The 19,366-nt window shown below is 41.5% G+C and overlaps 1 protein-coding gene across 5 annotated transcripts in view; it reads left to right on the top strand.

The window, feature by feature from the left end:
* FRY (FRY microtubule binding protein) overlaps positions 1–19,366 on the top strand; it is a 238,116-nt gene that overhangs the window by 66,596 nt on the left and 152,154 nt on the right. The window contains exon 1 of one of the 5 annotated variants that reach the window (XM_085216043.1): positions 10,785–11,569. The exons of 3 other annotated variants lie outside the window; for them this stretch is intronic. In XM_085216043.1, coding sequence (XP_085072169.1) covers positions 11,500–11,569 — 70 coding nt within the window. In that variant the 5' untranslated portion in view covers positions 10,785–11,499. Of the gene's footprint in view, positions 1–10,784; positions 11,570–19,366 lie in introns of those variants that run through there. One more of the 5 variants, XM_085216045.1, reaches the window with a different exon arrangement.

Raw genomic sequence — 19,366 nt, 5'->3', positions numbered from 1 at the left:
TGCACCCCCATGCAAGGCTCCAGGGTGGATGGATCACCACAGGCTTTTTGGGATCGACATCCTCTTTTAAACTTAGACTGGTGTAAAATCTAACTTGTCATTCTCCAGATCTACACATTGTATTCACACGCTTTCATAACTGTTTTGTGTTAGTGGATAGTTTTCAGTTATATACCATTTATCTTGGGTTTCATGAAGTGAAAAGGAAGGAACCCATATTCTCTTCCAATCCATCAAAAAAAAAAAAAAAAAAAAAAAAAAAAAAACATGGGAGAGGATGAATTCTTATTTTAATAACATATTGTTTTTATTTTCAAAGCCTTAAATGATGTAGTGAACAAACAAGCATTAGGAGTTTGATCCTTAACCAGAACAGACACTTAATAATCCACAAAGCAACTGTTAGAAATTTCAGAAGCTGAATGCTTGTGAAAACCGAGCCTGTGGTGACTCAATATCATTAATCATTTTAAGTGTAGTTAAAGTAGCTATAATTACCACTGCCTTGGCTAGGAAATCTTCATGTTTTAAGTGTTATATCTTTTTGTGGTTTCTTCCCTGGGTACTAAGGGTACTAAGACACAGATAATGGTTTTTGGGTTTGTTTGTTTTTTTTTTGTCTTTTAGCTAATAAAAAGCAGATTTTAAGTTTTGGGTTGTTCATTTATTCATGGAATTGCAATTTCCATTCAAATCTAGCAAGAGAGAAATTTTGAGCGACATTACCTTCTTAAATAGATAGGAAGTCATTTGTCTTTTTCTGCCAGAGTTGTGTCGTAACCTGTAGCTCACCGAGAACCAAGACGTTGTTTCTAGGTTAGCAAGAAGGGACAGTCTCTGAAGGACATAAAAGATCAAATTACAAAGACTGCAAGTGTATCTGATCTTACCTCTGTGAAGACACCACAGCAAGTCGAAGGATGCAGCAGTTCTGTAAATCCATTGCCCGGGTTCAGTTGGAAGAATTGCTGTTGCAAAACCTTCAACACAGCAAGAGATAATTCCTTGGACAAGTGCTAATCTGGTAAAGCTTATTGTGCTGAGGGGAATAAAAACTCAGCCAAAATACCCACAGGTTATTTTGAAAGGTGAAACAAAGCATGCTTATAGCAAAGGAAGTTTTCTTCCCAGTACATTAAAAACATACAGAGAAGATTTTGCAAGTCAGAACAAGTGTTGTTATGTAAACCTGGAGAGGTGTTGTTTTAACCAGAGATTTAGCTCTCTCTAGCCTGCATCGAAGGCTGTGGTAGTGCAAGCACTACGTAACAACCCCCGTGCATTCTGCCTCACTGCTGCTTGTGCAGGAGCTTTGCATACACAGGAATTTCAAAACTTTCCCTTCAACAACTGTTTGGAAATGACATTCTTGGCATCGCTTTCAATATTAATAATAATAATAATTGTGAATGGTGACAGGAGAGAGTGATGGTAGAAGCTGTATCCTCAGGGTCATCTGCTTGTAATGAGCAGGAGCTCGAGAGGGTAACAGCCACAAGACACAGAAAATTCCCTGTGAAACTGTCTGGCCTGGTTTCTCCTGACACTGCCTCACTGTGGTTGTTTATAAAGTGGCTGTACAAGAAGCAGTGTTGGAGTTATGAAGATTTTTGCTGCTAGCTGGCTGTGTTTCCTTTGGATGCACAGAAGTATTCTCTAAAGGGGCATGGTGATGGACACCTAGCTACCAAAGGTACCATGTGAGCCAAGAAGCGTATATTTCCATGTTCATCATATTTATAAACTAAAGTTACGGGATTTGGCATCACTTTCTTGGATAATCCTATTTTTTGAAGCATTACTTCACTCTACCCTGAAACAAAAAAGAAGTTAAAAAAGTGAAAGATATTGCCTGAGTAATTGAGTCCCTTATCTGACCAGAGACAGTGCTCACCTGAGCCACCTGAACCTAAATCTGAAATCTTTGTTGGCATTTCTGAGTAAAATGAGCCAAGGCTGTGCCAGGCTGATTCCTCCCCAGAAGATGTGCTATCTGGTTTGCGACTGTGTGTGGGAATACATGTGAGAGAAATGGGGAATGGCCACACAGTGGTGTGTACAATTTGATACTGCATTTGAAGAGCAGTAAAACTCCTGATAGCTGTCTAAGACCAGCTATCCTGGAGTGAGCTCAGTTTCCCTCTCTCAGCTGCCTGATTCCAGAATAGAAGATGTTTGGGGTTAATTCAGAGTGAATTTTTTTGCATAAAACCCTTACAAGGGAAGTGTGGAGGGGTTTGTGCTGCAGGGAACACTTGTGCTGCCCCAGGCCCTGCCCTCTGACAGGCCAACACTTGATAGCACAAGGAAAGAGGCAGCAAATGCAGCACTTTCCGATCCCTGCCCATGATCTGTAAGAGAAGGAAACTGGCTGAAGTTCTTCCAAAATGTTTATTTTCATTTTCACAGGCAAGAAATCAGTTTTTAAGGTTGGTATTGCTTGTGGAACCAAGGGATGTAAAGAGGAAGGTATCTTTACACACAGTAAGGAAAACACAGAGGTGTGGGTGTCCAATTAGGTCAGTCAGAAAGGAAGAAGTGTTAATAATTAAAGACAAAACTAGATAATGGAAAGGAAAGTTTAAAAAAAGAACAGGTAAGCAAGTTACTTATCTCAACAGCATCTAATGTTGAGTCAGAGAGGTTAAGGAACCACCGTGGTAGAATTAAGAGAAAGAAGTATCTGTAAATGTATTTGTGGTTCAGGAAAGTGTTTGTGTTAAAAAGCATATTGCAAGTAGTGCCTAAATTACATCAGTAATAGAACAGGCTAAACAGCAGACTGGTCTTTGAGAGCAAATAGGAACTGCCACACTGAAAATTCCTGCTCCTAATTACATAATCAATGGAAACACCATCCCTTCTATACCATGCTGCATTTAGACCTTGCAGAAAAAGAGACTTTTAAACATTTCATTCTGCAAAGGAGGCAAAACCAAGAAAACAGAAGGGTGATGTGGTTTGCATTTGGGCCAGGGCCACCTTGTGGGATGCTTCTGGATCCCAGCTGCTGCCTCCTGCCTCTATAGGGAGCAACAGGACAGGCTGGGGTGTCCTGGATCAGGACCCTGGGATGGGAAGAAGCATGTGGGCCTGATCCTCAGGGAATGTGGGCAGCATTGGGATAGGGAGAAAAGAGGACAAGCTGTGAAGTCTTATGATCTCAGCTATAATGGCACCCAGTCATTGTTATCCATCCCTGGAGACTCTACAGCAATAACCGTATCTGTGATCAGTGAGTTCCAACCCTTCCCCTTGCTGGCTGCACTTATCTGCCCTCTCACTTGGGCTTGCTGTGAGGATCGTGTGAGAGATATATCGACATCTTAGAAGGAAAGTGAGGGAAGCCCAGAGTGTGATCCTCAATGTTTGAGTATTTTGGAGCTGGGTCTGTGCACTGTGTATTTAAATTTCATACCAAGAGGAAAAGAGTGACAGCTGCCACACAGCCTCTCTGCATCCCATCCTCTGGGTGACCCAGTGCAAATCTTTTAGGCAGAAATTACCCAATGGAAATTATGCTTTGAGTGGCTTGGGGATGGTTTCATCACTAATCTCGACTCTGAAACAGGCACACAAAATTAGAGGCTCTGTCGGTGGTTTGGAAATTTCCTGTTTTCAAGAAATTCAGCAAAGTTATGTCAGACTGGGACATTTGGGGAATATGTTATGTAATTTTATGTAAAATACAGATAAGGATATACAACAACACTGGGAAGGGCATTACTTAGAGGATTCTCATGACAACAACCAGCTTGTTGAGGGATGGTGCCTGTAAACTAGAAGGTGAAGAATAGGAAGAAGGTACTGCTCAGACTGTGCTTCTGGCCCACTGATCCCACACGCTCTGCTCAGAGATGCAGGCTGCATTTTGACCCTTGCAGCAGGATTTTTTGCATCTATGCCACACGAGGCTGTAATGGTGCAGATTTCAAATTGACTGACAGAGCGAGATGTTGTTGGGTGGCTGGGTGAATGAGGGAACTGCACAGGCCTAAGGGAACATCTCTGACAGCTCCAAAGCAAAGTCAGGTAAGGGATAACAGTACTTTGAATTGGAAGGCACAGTTCAGCATTAACTAGCTAACCCTCTATGAAATCTGTAGCAGCTAGTTGTGATTTTTTTATTTCCATATAACAGCTTAAGTCACAAACCACTCATGATTTATTTGCTCTCATGAATTCGGTGAATAAAACGAGGATGGGAGCTGGGTGATGCATCCCAAATATTGTCACAGAATCACAGAATGTCTTGGGTTCAAGGGGACCTTAAAGCCCATTCAGTTCCAACCCCCCGCCATGGACCTCACCCACCCGATCAGGCTGCACAGTTATATGTGATTTTATGCAAATTGCCTGAGAACTTTTTCCCAGAAATTCAGACATGCTCTTATCTTCCATTTCGACACAGTTTGCAATGTAAATCTGTATTCCCCATGCATTGTTATTTACCGATCTACTTCTGCTTGTTTTGCTTTCCATCACTAGGTGGCAATATCTTAACAGTCAGTTGCAAATGGAAGGCAAAACAAAATGGTGCAGAAAAAAAACGATTGGTACATAAAACTGAGGAGGATTTCTATCGGTTTACTCTAGCTTGTTGTGTTAAATCAGGTTTGCTAATGAGATGTTATTTTCCGCTGTGCTTTCTAGTCAATCTGTTTTTTATGTCAACCTCGGATGTTTATTTTACGTTAAATTTTGACATTGTGGACATTTAGAGTTCAGTTGATGTGGATAATGCTTTTGGTTTTCATTCTAACAGAGGACATTAGCAAAGTATGTGTACCAACTGCTTTGTTGATGTTCAGTGTGAATTGCATTGTGTTATATAAGTTATAGTGAGGAAAACAGAAAAGAAAGTCTTCTAAATATTATAAAGTAGGAATAAAATTCATAAACTCAGTGAAAGCTGAGATGAAGAAAAATCCCATCTCAGTACATCTGAATACCACGGTCATCTTCTGATTCAATGTAAAAATACTCCTTTCTTATTACTTGCTGACACATGGGCTTGTCACTTCACAAATACTATGAAAACATGCTCTTGTCTTCGTGTTGTGTTGCCCCCCCTCCTCCTGAAACCAGAAGCAAATCAGGTACTTAAACGCAAGTTTCTAGCAGAGAGCCTCCAATTGCAATTTCAGAAGGCCATGGACCTAATGTAGGTCTTTTGTCCTAGCTGCCAGTCTCTGTGAATAGTTCACATGCTTTAGGGTAGCTAAAATGGCACTGGATATCTATATTTAGACACCTGAGTGCCATGTCACCAAGACCAGTGTCCATCTGAATGCCAGCACACTCTTTTCTAAAGAGGTTCCAAGCTGTTAAAAAAGGGAATGTGAAATCATGACTGCAGTGCAGCATATCCAGGATATGATAACATAATAGATGCTTTCTGGACCGATCTGCTTTTTGTGTTCTGCTGGGCAGTCACATCAATCTGGGAACCATTCTCTGTAGGCTTGAGGTATTTTGCCCAAAAGAACCTGACCATATCAAAGCCACAGAGACACTAATGTGTAGCCACCCCTCCTAATTCCTCTGCGAAAAACCTCCAGCCAGCCCTACTATTATACGAGCTCCACCTATGTAAACCCAAGTTGTTACTGTGGAAATCAGAGGCATGGATGTAAATCAGCAAGCCAAAAGCTGTCTATTGCTTGATTAGGACTGAAGTGCTCCATATCTTGCAGAATCACAGTGTAGGAGAGGCTTTGATGTAAATGTAGACTGAATCATAGGACCACAGAATCATAGAATTGCTCAGGTTGGAAAAGACCTTAAAGATCATGAAGTCTAACCACAACCTAACCATACTACCCTAACTCTAACAACCCTCTGCTAACTCATGTCCCTGAGCACCACATCCAAACGGTTTTTAAGCACATCCAGGGATGGTGACTCAACCACCTCCCTGGGCAGCCTATTCCAGTGCTTAACAACCCTTTCTGTAAAGAAGTGTTTCCTGATATCCAACCTAAACTTATCCTGGCACAACTTGAAGCCATTTTTCCTCATCCTGTTACCTGTCACCAGTGAGAAGAGACCTGCCCCACTCGCTTTGCACTGTTAACAGGTCTTTATGCACTTATACCTATAGTCACTGTGTTTTATTGGTGAAGTTTGAACCAGTGTCCTTAGAGATGAAATACATCATCACCTGCTATATAATTTCCAGCTCATTCTGTTAGCAACAAATAAAGAACACAGTGTTCTACTTAGTGATTTGTGCAACTAGAAGAAAATCAGTCTGTTCGCACTAGGAAAGAGAGCATAGATACAAAATCTAAGCACAGTTTATACATTCTTATTGTTGTTGTCACTCCTTGGAGGCTTTAGCTCCTCTTTGCATTTAGCTTCAAATTGTTCAGATTGCCAAAACCAATCAAATCTTTTCATAGCAAACCAAAAGGAGCTCTGAACAGTTGTGCAAGCACTGTGCTATAATCATATTGCCATATGCTTTTTTAAGGATTCTTGCAAGCATTACTCAGAACAAAGAGGACTGAACTGCCTGTATTACTGTTATAAATAGTAGTCACTAAGAAATGTGAACAAAATGGTACCTATGCCACCAAATATTGAGAATCTAAATAAAGTGCCTAATTTACCAAAGTAGCTGCCCAAATTATCATCTGCAGACAGTGAAGACAAATTGGCTGTTTTGGAAAGTAATTGCACTCTGTACCGGAACTTTTGGGAATTCTTGAGTCATGCCAAAGGCACTCACCTCCCAGCAAAGGTGTCTAAATTGGATGTCTGAAGAGAGAGATTGTGAGTAGCTCTAGCACAATGTATTTCTGTTGGTATTTTTCATCGTTAGAGTGAAAGTCGTGGAAGCCTATCATTTCTCAGATGCGTTACAACAAAAATCACTGTTCATTCAGTGCGTTGGTCACAGGAACACACCTGACACCTGACTGGGGTGGAAAACGACTTCTTCCAACTTGTTTTTTCCAAAGCTGGAGCGTGGAAAGTCCGCTCGCTTTGCTCAGCCACAAAAGGAGATAACTGCAGCTCCTGGATATGTGCTACCTCTATCTTGGAAGGAAGATGAGAGAGCAGAAGGTGACAGCATGTCACAAGTGCAGAGTTTGAGTTACCTGCAAACGTTTATAATTGAAACATGGCTTCTGGTATCATGGTAACCAGCAGGTGCTCCATCATGGCAGACCTACAAAGAGTCTTACATTTTGCATCTTTTACTTGTTTTTTAGGTGCAAAAACTGTTACATTGTCATTAGCTTATCATAAACTCCCATGTAGCAATATCATAAATCAGCTCGGTGTAGTTGTAAATACCTAAAGCTGCAATATCCATCATCAGAGATCTTATTATGCTGACAGATTTTGAATTCTTATGCCAGTCTATCTTTCAGATATGAAATACATAATTAAACTCCGAATATCATAAAGCCAACAAGAATTAAAGCAGAAGCTGTTTAACTTCAAAACTTCATAGTCTTGTCAGTCTTCCTGGAACAAGTTCTGAGCACCGCATTGGAACGCTGCTGTTTCTGCCATCTCTGTGTTCTACCTGGTTTGAAGTGTTTCCAAAGTGGTTTCCAGCCATGGTTTTATCTGGGAGGCACTTGGGGGGCAGTTTCTCCTCGTGTAACTCATCAGACTGATGAGTTGTAAATATTGCTCAGTGAACCGAAAGCACTTATGTAGTCTGGACCTCTGGTTACAACAATTGTGAGATCAGGAGGCCTTATGTGAGAAGATGTGTTTTGTATGATCTCTTACAGACAAGGCAGAAATGCACAGTCTAAGAATGGTGGCATTTTTCTTAAATATACTTCTAGAAATTCATAGACTAGTTAACTGTTCTAGTACAACAGTATGTTTTGAGTGGAAATGCACAGAAGGACAAAGTGTTGCTCAAAAGAATTCTGTACAGTGAAAGCAGTGAGATTCTGTGCTGTACGTTAGTGCTGTGATAGGATGTTGAAAAAAGATTTTTATATGTGAAGTGGAATGCTCAAACTCAATTCCAAGAAAGCTGGTGAAAAGGTGCTATGGAGTAGTGCTGCCACTCCAAAACAGAAGGCTGAATGTAGTTATCCTACACAGGGAAACGCAGATAGGTATTGGGTGATGCCCTTACATCCCAGATGCAGATTCTACTTAGAGCAGTCAAACCCAGATATCCTTGGATGGGACAGCCCAGATACTTCTACCCCAAACAGCTGTAAATCCAAGGAGAGATCGTACTGATGAGGCTCACTAACTGGTGAAGACCAAGAAGGATGAAGGACAGAAACATAATTAAATCATGTGCTTACAAGATGATTTAGGAATGACGATTTGCTTACAAGATGATTTGGAAAGGCAAACTATGAAAAAATCAAAGGAGCTGTTGAGTGACACTGAAGAAATCAGGTACTTGTCTTTGGGGATGTCTGAAATTAATTTGAAAGCACCAAAACCAACCAACCAACAAAACCTGAAACTTCTCATGCTGCCTGAAAAGGAAACGTGAGAAATTTATGGCTTGGAGGTTAGAGGGTGAGCACTATCAAAAGTTCAGAGTAGGGGTGTGTGAAGGAATGGAAAGCAAATTGTTAAGAGTCCTTGGCCATTTACAATTCTTAAACCAGAACACAAATTTTTAATGGTCCGATATTCAGTGAGGATGAGAGAAGGAGTGAAATAAGATATGACTGCTACCAAAGTGAATGCCTTGCCTTTAGGTTCAATAAGAACCAGACCTTAACTAGGGAAACAAAAGTAGGAGGCTTAACACCAACAAGTGTATCAATTATTAGGTAAAAACAACTCAAAATCTTTAATTCCACATACAAAAAAACAACTTTGATAAGAATGGAAAGGCAAGCATGTAAGTTGCTGGTCACTGTGTTTTTCTGTTGAATCTGTCAAGAGACAGAAAAGAGAGAAACTGCAGAATTTGTGAGGAAAGAATGATCTGTACCAGCAGAAGGACTGCTCGACTCCAGCCACACTTAAGGCTTTGAAACAAAATCTAGTGAGAGATTATAACTAAGGTGGTAGATCTAATTGAAAATTGGATAAAATGCAATATGGACTTGGGAAAGAGCAATATTTGCAAATTAAGCTCATATCTTTATTTTCAGCAAAAGAATGTGATAGAATTAATGTATCAGTGGTTTTTAGATAAGCGTTTGATGCAGCACTACAAAGGTGCTTATCTAAATCCTCGAACATGGGTATTAATACAACATTTGCAAGAATGGATGAGGGCTCCAAACCTGACTGGTGCTGTCTGCTGAAAACTGAATCATGGGATGGTGGAAATTATCAGTCCTAGGTCTTGGGACCGGCTGTATTTGCCATTAAGTTTAATGTTCACGGTGAAAGCTTTGAGTCTGCTGGTTAAAATGCGGTGGCATACAGTGAGGCATTGCCAGGGTTGGGGGAACAGACAGGGCTCTCAGAAAAACTGTGGGTCCAGAGTGCCATAAAGGGGGTGATGTTTAGCAGTATGGGGGGAAAGCTGATCAGATCTCTTTGGTAGCTGTTGTTGGTCCCTCTTGAGTATAGAACCATAGAATCATAGAGTGGCCAGAGTTGAAAAGGACCACAGTGATCATCTAGTTCCGTCCCCCCTGCTATGTGCAGGGTCGCCAACCACCAGACCAGGCTGCCCAGGGTACTCCAAACGTTTCTGATTACACATCTTCAAGAAAGGGCGTCAACTGGCTTCGAGTGAACTCAGTTTAGGAATTGAAAGAAGGTTTATAAAGAGAATTTCCACAACAGCCTTCCTTCTCTGCGGGCACAGAACCTTATCTCTATCTGCAGTGTGTTTACAAAAGGCATCGACCGTGTTTTCAGTGAGAACCGCAGGAGTTTGGACTCGGTGACCTTGTGTGCCTCAGCTTTCAACCCAAAGATTGAATATTCTGCATACTGAAACTAAAAATAATCTGGAAATATAATCGCTGGCAAAGCTTTTTGAAGAATCAGCAGCAAACAGACTACAATTTGGCTCAGTGACTGTAATTACGAGATGCTGCAGGAAATATATACCACGAAGTGAGAGAAGCGCTGTTATTCCCAGAAAACAGTATCTTGAGGGATGGTACCAAGATTATGAGAAACAAAATGTATTTGGGAAACTGCCACTTCTTATTTGTCTTTATTAAGATGTGCATACTGATGTGCTACGAGTATGCAAAATAAAGCCTTAAGAATGAGGAACACATAGCTGGCAGTTAAAGACTTTGTAGACAATGCACAGTGGTTAACAAGCAGTGAATATCGCCTCTTCCTCATTTTCCTCAGTGCAATCACTTTGTTCTCTTTCCTTTAAAAGAAAATGACATTGTTTGGGATAAAAAAATGACACCAAACTGAGAACGTTGAGAGTGGTGAGGTGCTGGAACAGGCTGCCCAGAGAGGTTGCGGATGCCCTGTCCCTGGAGGTGTTCAGGGCCAGGTTGGATGGGCAGCCTGGTCTAGTATTAGATGTGGAGGTTGGTGGCCCTGCATGTGTCGGGGGGGTGGAGGTTCATGATCCTTGAGGTCCCTTCCAACCCTGGCCATTCTGTGATTCTGTGAACGTTCTGTGTCTCTTTTGGAGGCGAACGGCAGGCGGGGAGCTGTCGGTCTTGTTTGTCACTGGAAATTCAGCTCGCTGTCTCTCGTCTTTTGTTTAAGGGGAAAAAAAAAAAAAAAGTCACGAAAAAATGACAGCACGTTTCTCTGCCGCTGAGAGAGAAAAGCAGAACCAGCCGAAGCGGTCTCGGTGCCCTGAAAGTGTTTCTCTTGTGCAACCGGGCTGGCGGCGAGCCCCGTTTCTGAGACGTCACTGCCATGAGATGATGGGCGCAGCGCTGCTTTACCGCAGCGTGATGCGGTGCTGTACGGCGCGGCGCGGCGCGCGGGCGGGCGGGCGGAAGGGGAGCAGCTGAGCAGAGCGCGCAGAGGAGGTTCGTTAGGTCTTCTCGTTTGCCCACCGTGCAGCGGTCCGTCCGCCTGCGGTTCCCGCGGCTGCACGCAGACGTGTGCCGAGGGGCTCCGAGCTGACGCCGCGCTTGCCGGCGGAGGCGCAGACGCGCTGACGGGAGAGAGCTTCAAGCTTCAGCCCGGAACAGCGCACCTTCCCGGGAGGCTCTCGCTGTGCTTATGGAACCGGCGTCGGGCTGCTGCCGTGGGCGGCCGGAGCGGAGTTGCCCGCTGGAGGAGTGCGATACGTGAAAATCCACACTCGGGGCGTGGGGGAATAAAACCCTCCGCAGATCAATTAAGTACGAGCCCCGAAGGAAGAGCGAAGGACAGAACCTCGTGGTGTGTTTTTGTTGTTGTTGTTGAGCTGCTTTTTTTTTTTTTTTTTTTTTTTTTTTTAAATGAGCTTACCTACCATGAACGGAAGAAGTGGATCTGCGGAGACTTCATTTCCTCCTGTGACCCCTCGTTTACATCACTGACTGGTGACAGTCACAGCTACATACACAGTACCTGCCACTTCAGCTGCTCAGAATTAGAGAAGCCTCTTTGTATGCAGCAGACATGGCTAGCCAGCAGGATTCAGGCTTCTTTGAAATCAGTATCAAATATTTACTGAAATCCTGGAGCAATAGTGAGTAGCAGAAGAGTAATCTTTTTGTATTACGCATTGCTTGCTAAGTAGCTAGGATAACCTAAAAGAAGAGAACTTAGCATTTCTGTATGTTTGTCTTGTGTAAACCATCTAATCTTGCTTTTGCCAGCTCTGAAAATCAGAGTGTCAGATTTCAGTCGGTTTCATTAACTGCAAAGACCGTAATGAGATTATGCTCGATTTTGCTTGATTGAATTCTGAAGTTAGGCTGCTTTCTGGCTGTCTCTGACAGTGCATTGCAGGAGTGCATTCCACACAGCATTTCCTGCCTATGTGTTTATTTGATTCGTTCAGCCTTTATCTAAATATTTTGGAAAATGCTGCTTAATCACAAGGGTGTGACGTTGCTTAGAATTTGGGATTTATTAATTGTGCACCAAGGACAAAAATTATGATGGTTATGTTTTAGGTCTGAAAGTCATTAGATTAATATGATGAAAAGCAAAACATCAGCTACTTATAGCTGCACTTCCCACCCTCTGTGCTTAATTTCAGAATCTTATGCAATATTTCCATCCAGAAAGAATCCGTCTGTTTACCTCATCCAAACTGGGTTCTGCAGGATGTAAACAAATGCCATTTTGGTATTGCTGTTCCTAATGTCTGTTGCTGTCTAAATCAATCACTCTTCTGATTTGAGAAGTATAATAAGATTTCTGAATAACATTTAGTGCTTGCAAATGTATTCTGATTATGTAAGGCCATGGGATAACTATCAGAAATCCACTGTTTAAAATACATGAGCAGCATATTCCTTTTCCATGTGAGCTTGCATTAACAGTACTAGATCTCTATAATTAATTGTTTTACAAAGGTAGAAGAGGATGTCTCTGGAAAAATCCAACCTGGTTTTGTATGCAGTAAGGTTCTGATCATTATTTATAATTTAATAACTTCTGCATTATAGACTATTACATTAAAATGCTGTGGTATAAACAGAATGGCAAAATCTGCTTCATGCAAGGCATGTATCTGGGTACCTGCAAAGAAATAGAAATGACCGTTGGATAAGTGGCATGCTAGGCTTGTCTTCATTAAGTGATATCCATAAAAACTCTATTTTTCCAGGTCATTTGTAACCTCAGTAACACTGTAGTGCTTGTTTGAATCTGTTTTTCTGCCTCAAGTATGAAGCCACTAGGGAATAATGCTATTACCTAAGCAGCACTGCTTATCTGCCCTATTTTGTGCATATTCATTCAAGTCAGTATCACAAGGGCTGGAGGGGAATTTTGTGATTAATCGCCTTTTTGGACTAATGTTAATCAACAAATGAAAACATCAGTGTTGTTGTGACAGCACATTATAACAAGCTAGTCCCAGTTTATGACAGAAGAAAAGCCAATCGCTTGCATGATGCAGACATCAGATCAGTTCTGATCAGCTTTGGCACTATTTTTGTAACGTACTGCTGTAACTTTGAGTAAAACCAGCACATAATATAAAAATTACTGCACTATGAAGGGAAGGATAACATTTTAATCTTTCTTTTATTTTTCCTCTGCGTTGATGTTGAAAGTATTCCAAAATATCAAAGATGTTTCTAGTCTGAAATCAGAACTCCTGAAGTGAAATAGGTTTAGAAAAATGGAGGTGTTATATGAATAGTTGGTGTTTCTGACATACTTTTAGCTGATAAACATGCTTTCTACTGTATTTGAATAAACAGTAAGAGAAAATAGAATAGATTAATCCAGATTGCCAGTTCGTTTTTTTCTTTCAGACTGGAAGGCTGTGTTCGTAAGTCTGTACATATCCTTTCTAGCTGAAAAGCAAACAATTTGATAAGAAGCTGTCAGGGAGTTCAAAAGACCTAAGGCTTTCTTCAGCTCTGTTATGTGCTGGGTGGAGCAGAGGAAAACACTTCCCTTGCTTGGAGAAAGGCTGCAAAGCCTGCACATGCATGCACAGGGACATGTTATTCAGAGAATAGGTGCTGTGTCTGCATACCCAGGAGCAGGAGTAAGCTATAAATTATGCTGGGACATTTACCTAATCAGAAGAGGTCTAACATAGTATTTAAAAGAAAAAAAAGGTACAGGTAGTTAAGTATATGTCTTGCTCAAATGTTAACAGCAGTAAAGGTCCTATCCGTACATGTTTTTGTGAATTGGCACCTTAAAACAGTAGCTGTAAATAGTGTTTATCCTTCCTGTGCTTTATAATCTAGCTGAAACCAGTCATTTCCATTTCTTTGTGTTTTAACTTCACCTAGAGCAGTGACGTTTTCTAATAGATAGCCAGCTGCACCTGTTGCTTGTTCCATACCATAAGATATGTATACATGGCTGGCAGTTGCTCTGATTTTCCTGTCTGAAAAGTAGCATTCTTGTAATTCTGGCCAGGATTTCTGGTTAGTGCCATACAGCTTATGTAGAGATGTTCATCTGGGATGACTTTTTGTTTATCATGCCATTCAGCAACCAGCTAAGGCACCAGTTAATTGATGTGTACTGGAGTCAGGTCATTTGAGGTAATGGCTAACTCTTCTCATCGGGGTGGTACAGTCCGTAGTGTGCTCTCAGTGAGCATGCCCTGCTCTCTAGGCAACAAAAAAGCAGAGTCATAGTCTGGCCTTTGAATCATCCCACCAAACAGAGACCTCACATTCTGTGTGTAGCTCTCAGAACAGACTTTTGCTCTGTACGTGTCAATAAGATACACTGCACGCCATGCTGGTCTGAAAGCTATTCCAGTAATGCACTGGAGATGAGATCAGAATTAGGATTCTCTGGATGGAAAATGTTCAGCTTTTTTTTTTTTTTTTTTTTTTTTAGGTGGTACCGTTTATGGTTTGAGATTTTCTTAAAAATGTAAGGGCTTTTGATCATCTCTGTGTTGCTTATCAAATGCCTCATCATTTATATTACCTCTTTTTGAAAATATTGCTAAAATTGCCATGCCGTGGTTTTTCCGAAGAGCAGCATATGTACCCGAAAGTTGAACATTTGAATCTGCTCCTCCCATAGATTTTGTTTGCTTTTTGAATTATTTGGATGGTGAGATTGAATCTCAACTTAATTTGGAAATCCATTTTCCAAATTCATACTTTCAAAATGAAATCATCTCAAGAATAATAGTTTGAAAATAAATCTACAATAAGCTGAAGTAACATCAGAGTAAAATGTGGGGAAATCTGTAGTAAATTCTGCTTTTTACAGTTTGTAGATATATCTACAGTTATGTTTGTACTTCCTTCTTGGAAAAAAGCAAGACTCAAGATCTGGATGGCTTGCTTGTGCTCCCACAGGTTCAGCTGCAATGGGGGCTGGTAGAAGCTGCACTGCATTGTCTCTGAGTTATTAGAGATAGGTTTAAAGGTGACTCATGTAATGAGATGAGGGGGCACGTTTTGCATACTGAGAATTTAATATTATTTTCTGCTTCTTGTAGAATGGAAGGATGACAACACTTGTTTCTCAGTGGTTTGGAATTTGAACTTTTTAATGTTAATAATAATTTTTAACTTTTGAATGTTACTATTTTTTTTTCTTTCCAGTGCCCTTGTATGTAATTGAGATTCTGGTTAAAGCCTTTTTCAGTAGCAGGACTTCAGGCCTATACTTCCATATTTTCTTCCACAGTAACCACACATCCAAACTGAAATCCCCCTACAATCATAGTCTACATTTTGGTGCTGTACACAGCCCATTGCTCAATCCTCCTCCTGTAACTCCATCTCTCTGTACCCCCCTCTGCCTGGTCCCTGTAACAGTGGCTGTCAAAAGCCACTCAGTAGACAGCTTCATCCTGGGACCACATAGGCAATCCACTATTGCTTGCAGGGCTCAAACATGTCAGCATCCCAGAGTATTCCTGGAGGACCTGTGCCGGCTGGACTAGTGCCCCAAGTTGAACATGGGATAGCACCCACACAGGTTGTTTTGATAGAAGGGCTAAGGTGTGAGAGAAAGTTCTTGATGGCCAATGGGCTTCCAATGGGCTTGTTGGCTGCCAAACATCTGCTGTTGACCTCCTGAAGCAATGTTTCTACTGTGTCAGAGCAGGAATTAAAGAAGGACACTTAATCTTTCATTAAAATAGTGTGATACACTCAGCAGTAAAATTCACTCTTTATACAGACAAAATTCATCTGACAGGGGTGGGATTACCTCTTTCCTTTTGCCAGTGGGTGGCTTGCTGCTTGGGAAGTAGCCCAAGCCAAGTGGGATGTTTGGCTGCAGTGAGTTGGGCAATAGGCTGGTTCTGATGGCAATTATGAGCCTAGGATAGAACCATGCTTGGACCTTCTCTCGCTGAGTGCTGAGATGTCAAAGCCAGTACACCTGGAGAAAGCTGGCCACATCTATGGCCTTCACCATTAGAGAGCCCTAGGATGAAGGTTTGCTCTGCTCAGGCTTTGGATCAGGCCTCTGGCTTGGACAGTGGGCATTTGATCACTGTCTGCGTGAAGCCTAGAATTAGGGTGATTAATGTGTTCTTCAGCTCAAGTAGTCTGCCCTTGTCAGCAGAAACATCACTTGCCTAAAAGTGGTCACTGTTGCCTCCCAGTGCAACTTTGTAGTTATCTTCAGATCAGATCCTCTGCTCCATAGGGCTGTAAGAAAAGATTTTAAAACAGTGGGGTGTTTGCGTTCTGGGTGTTTCCCATTTTAGAATTTTGACGTTGTTCCTACTAGAAATAAGGAACCATGGAAGTTTTATGACTCTAGGGACATGAGAACTCTTAAAAAAAGTACTTTGGTTTATTTTGATGGTGGTTGTTCTCTTCAGGACCTTCCAGAATTGTTTCTACCATATTAGGAGGAGAAAAGGATGCAAGAATCAGAAACGCCCTATTGCAAAATTCAGTTTATTTACAGAATTAGATTGCTTGTCTTAAAGAAGTTTGAATTATTGTCGTAAGCATCTATAAATAGTTTGAGTACTGCCTTAGTACATACATTTTTGTGGCTAAACTTCAGTCCTTTTCTCAAAATGTAGTCTGGAGACTGAGCATAAACTAGATAAACTAAGTACTGGTAGATATGCCATTAAGTTCAAATAATTTCATTTGTTGTAAAAAAAAAATTGTTATAATATTGTTATTTACTTTGAGTGATGAATCTGTGATATCTGATGTTGCAACAGTCTTGGATTATCAAATTACCAAGAGTTTGTTTTTTTCTCCAGTACAGCTACTACTCAAAAGCACTATGGAAGGAACTAACATTTATTTGTTTTTTTTTCCACAGAAAAAGCAGTGGTATATGAAAGGAAGTGATAATGTACATGTTACCTTGGGCATATGAAGCACACGAAAATATCTGTTGTTAAGTAGTAAAGGATATTTTCACCAGCATAAGCTGAAATGCTGTTCAACGTTTCCTTTGCACATCTATCATTTCTGATGCACTGATTAATACGTCAGACATTCTCCTGTGTATTTCCATTGCAAATAGTAGGAGAAAGTCTCTGCATCTCCAGAGTTGCAAATGGTTGTGCTTGTGCAGTATTAGTTATTATATTCATTCTTGATCATTGTAAGCCATTAGTAAGTGCTATCACACGATGGAATTGATAGCCCTAAAGACTGAGTTCCTGTGGGGATTGAGCCCACCATGAGCAGATGTGGATTTGCAGAAGCTGTGCATGGAAGGATCAGTCTCACCCTAGCCTCTTGTCCCTGTACCCTTTGTTCCCACCCCTTTTCTGCCTTTGTAACTCCCCGTAGAGTTAATATCCTGACAGATAAGCTGCCTAAAATGTTGCCAGACATGGATACTGGGCTAGGAGTAGGAGGTGATTTTGGCAGATTCTTGCTGTTACATTTGTTGAACTGGCAAAACATATTTACTTCCTTAAGTTTCCCCTCTTCCTGCCTGCTTCTGAATTTCAGAGCTAATTCCTTCTCCAGGCCAATCTAACTTTTGCATCCTTCTCTCCTCTGCTTCTACACATCAGCAGTGAAGTTCTTGTTGCTATTGTTGTTTCTGTGATAGATTTGGTCTGCAGAATAATTTGACAGAGGTAGATAGCTGAATTGTTTGTTAGTAGGTGATTTTTCATTCACTGCAGTTATCTAAACTAGATTTGAATCAATTGTCCGTAGAAGGAGAATCCTTTCTCCTTAGGTATATTTTCCTCTGAATCTTTTGGCTAGTGCTTCAGCTGAAAGGAATACTAAGTATTGTGTTCAAATTTCGCAGCAGCCCTTTCAGCCAGATATTTTAAGTTCTTATACTATTTATATTTTAAATAGTTTATGTGGAAAGATGCTCAGTAGTATGACGAAGCAGGGCAAGGCATCTGCCAACAGTCTTGTCAACCTGCTGACAGCCTGAAACTAGGAATGATGGTGAAGGGAGCTACAGTTCAGTAGTGGAGAGCAAAGGATGCAGAGTAGTGGGAACAATGGAGACCTCAGGAGCTATAAAGCAGAATGAAGGAACAGCCACCTCAAGTGTATGTATACAAATATGTGCAGTCTGGAAAACAATCAGGAGGAACTAGAGTTTACAGGACTGAATATCACTGCAGTAACAGGCATGGGATTAATAGTCTGGAGCTCTGTGATAGCAGGTGCAGGCTCTTCAGGGAAGAATTGGAGGGAAGATGAGGAGCGAAGGCTGCTATCCTGGTGAAGAAGCTTCTCATAATTGCAGAGTTCCTCTGTGGGATGGGTGATGACAGTGTCTGAGAGTTTGTGGGTCAGGATCGGAAGAGAGACCTTTACCCCATTTCTGGATCTATTTAGGGCTAGGCTAGATGGTGGCCCTGGACAACCTTGTATGGTGGGATATGCCTCTGCTTGTGGCAGGGAGTTGGAACTGTAAGTCTTCAAGGTCCCTTCCAACCCAAACTGTTCTGTGATCCTGCAATACTGTGACTTTCAGGGTGATATGATGACAGGAATCTGTTACAGCCACCTGATCAGGGTGAGGAAGTAAACAAAGCTTTTCTAAGACAACTTGAGAAAGCCAGTGAATTGCAGGTACTGATTCACACAGGGAATTTTAGCCTCTTGATGTCTCCTGGAAGTGAAACTCTGTGGGACATGAACAGTCAAGAGTGTTCTTCACAGGTGCTGGGAATCATAGGATCACCAGCGTAGAATCATTTCCAACCTCCAAGATCATCCAGTCCAACCATCCAGCTACCACCAGTATAACCCCACTAATCCATGTCCCTTAGTACCATATCTAAACATTTATTGAACACCTCCAGGGATGGTGACTCAGGCATCTCCTTGGACAGCCCATTCCAGCACCTGACCACAATTTCAGAGAAGAAATTTTCCTAATATCCAGTCTGAGGAATAATGTGATAGGTGATGCATGGATATTTTGTTCACTAACAAAGAAGAACTAATTGGTTGGAGTTCAAGATCCTGAGGAAAGTGAGGAAAGAAGGTGGCAGAATACAAACTGTGGATTTGAGAGTAGCTTTCAGCATATTCATGAACCTGACCTCTTAGATCAAGTCCCATGGGAAGCATCTCTGAAGGCCAAAGGAGCTCAGGAAAACTGTTAGGTCCTTGAGAACAGAATCTTCCAAGTGCAAGAGTGGGATACGCCAATCCTTAGGGGAGCAAGCAGTCATGTGAGGAGACCAGCTTGGCTTATCAGGTTCCTCATGGCTGAGCTCAATGCTAAGAAGGCAGTATATTGGAGGTGGCAGCAGGGATTTGTTTACAAAGAAAGAATTTATACACATGCCAGGCATGCAGTGATGGTGCAGAGATAGTCCAAATTATAATAACATTCACAGCTGAGGGATGACAGAGGTTTTCTCTTCAAAGCCGACAGCAAAGCCAGCTGAAGCAAGTGGCTGAAC

The sequence above is a fragment of the Meleagris gallopavo genome, chromosome 1, assembly GCF_905368555.1.
Source record: "Meleagris gallopavo chromosome 1, MGAL_WU_HG_1.1, whole genome shotgun sequence".
NCBI classification, from domain to species: domain Eukaryota; kingdom Metazoa; phylum Chordata; class Aves; order Galliformes; family Phasianidae; genus Meleagris; species Meleagris gallopavo.
This window is presented reverse-complemented; position numbering and strand designations above follow the sequence as displayed.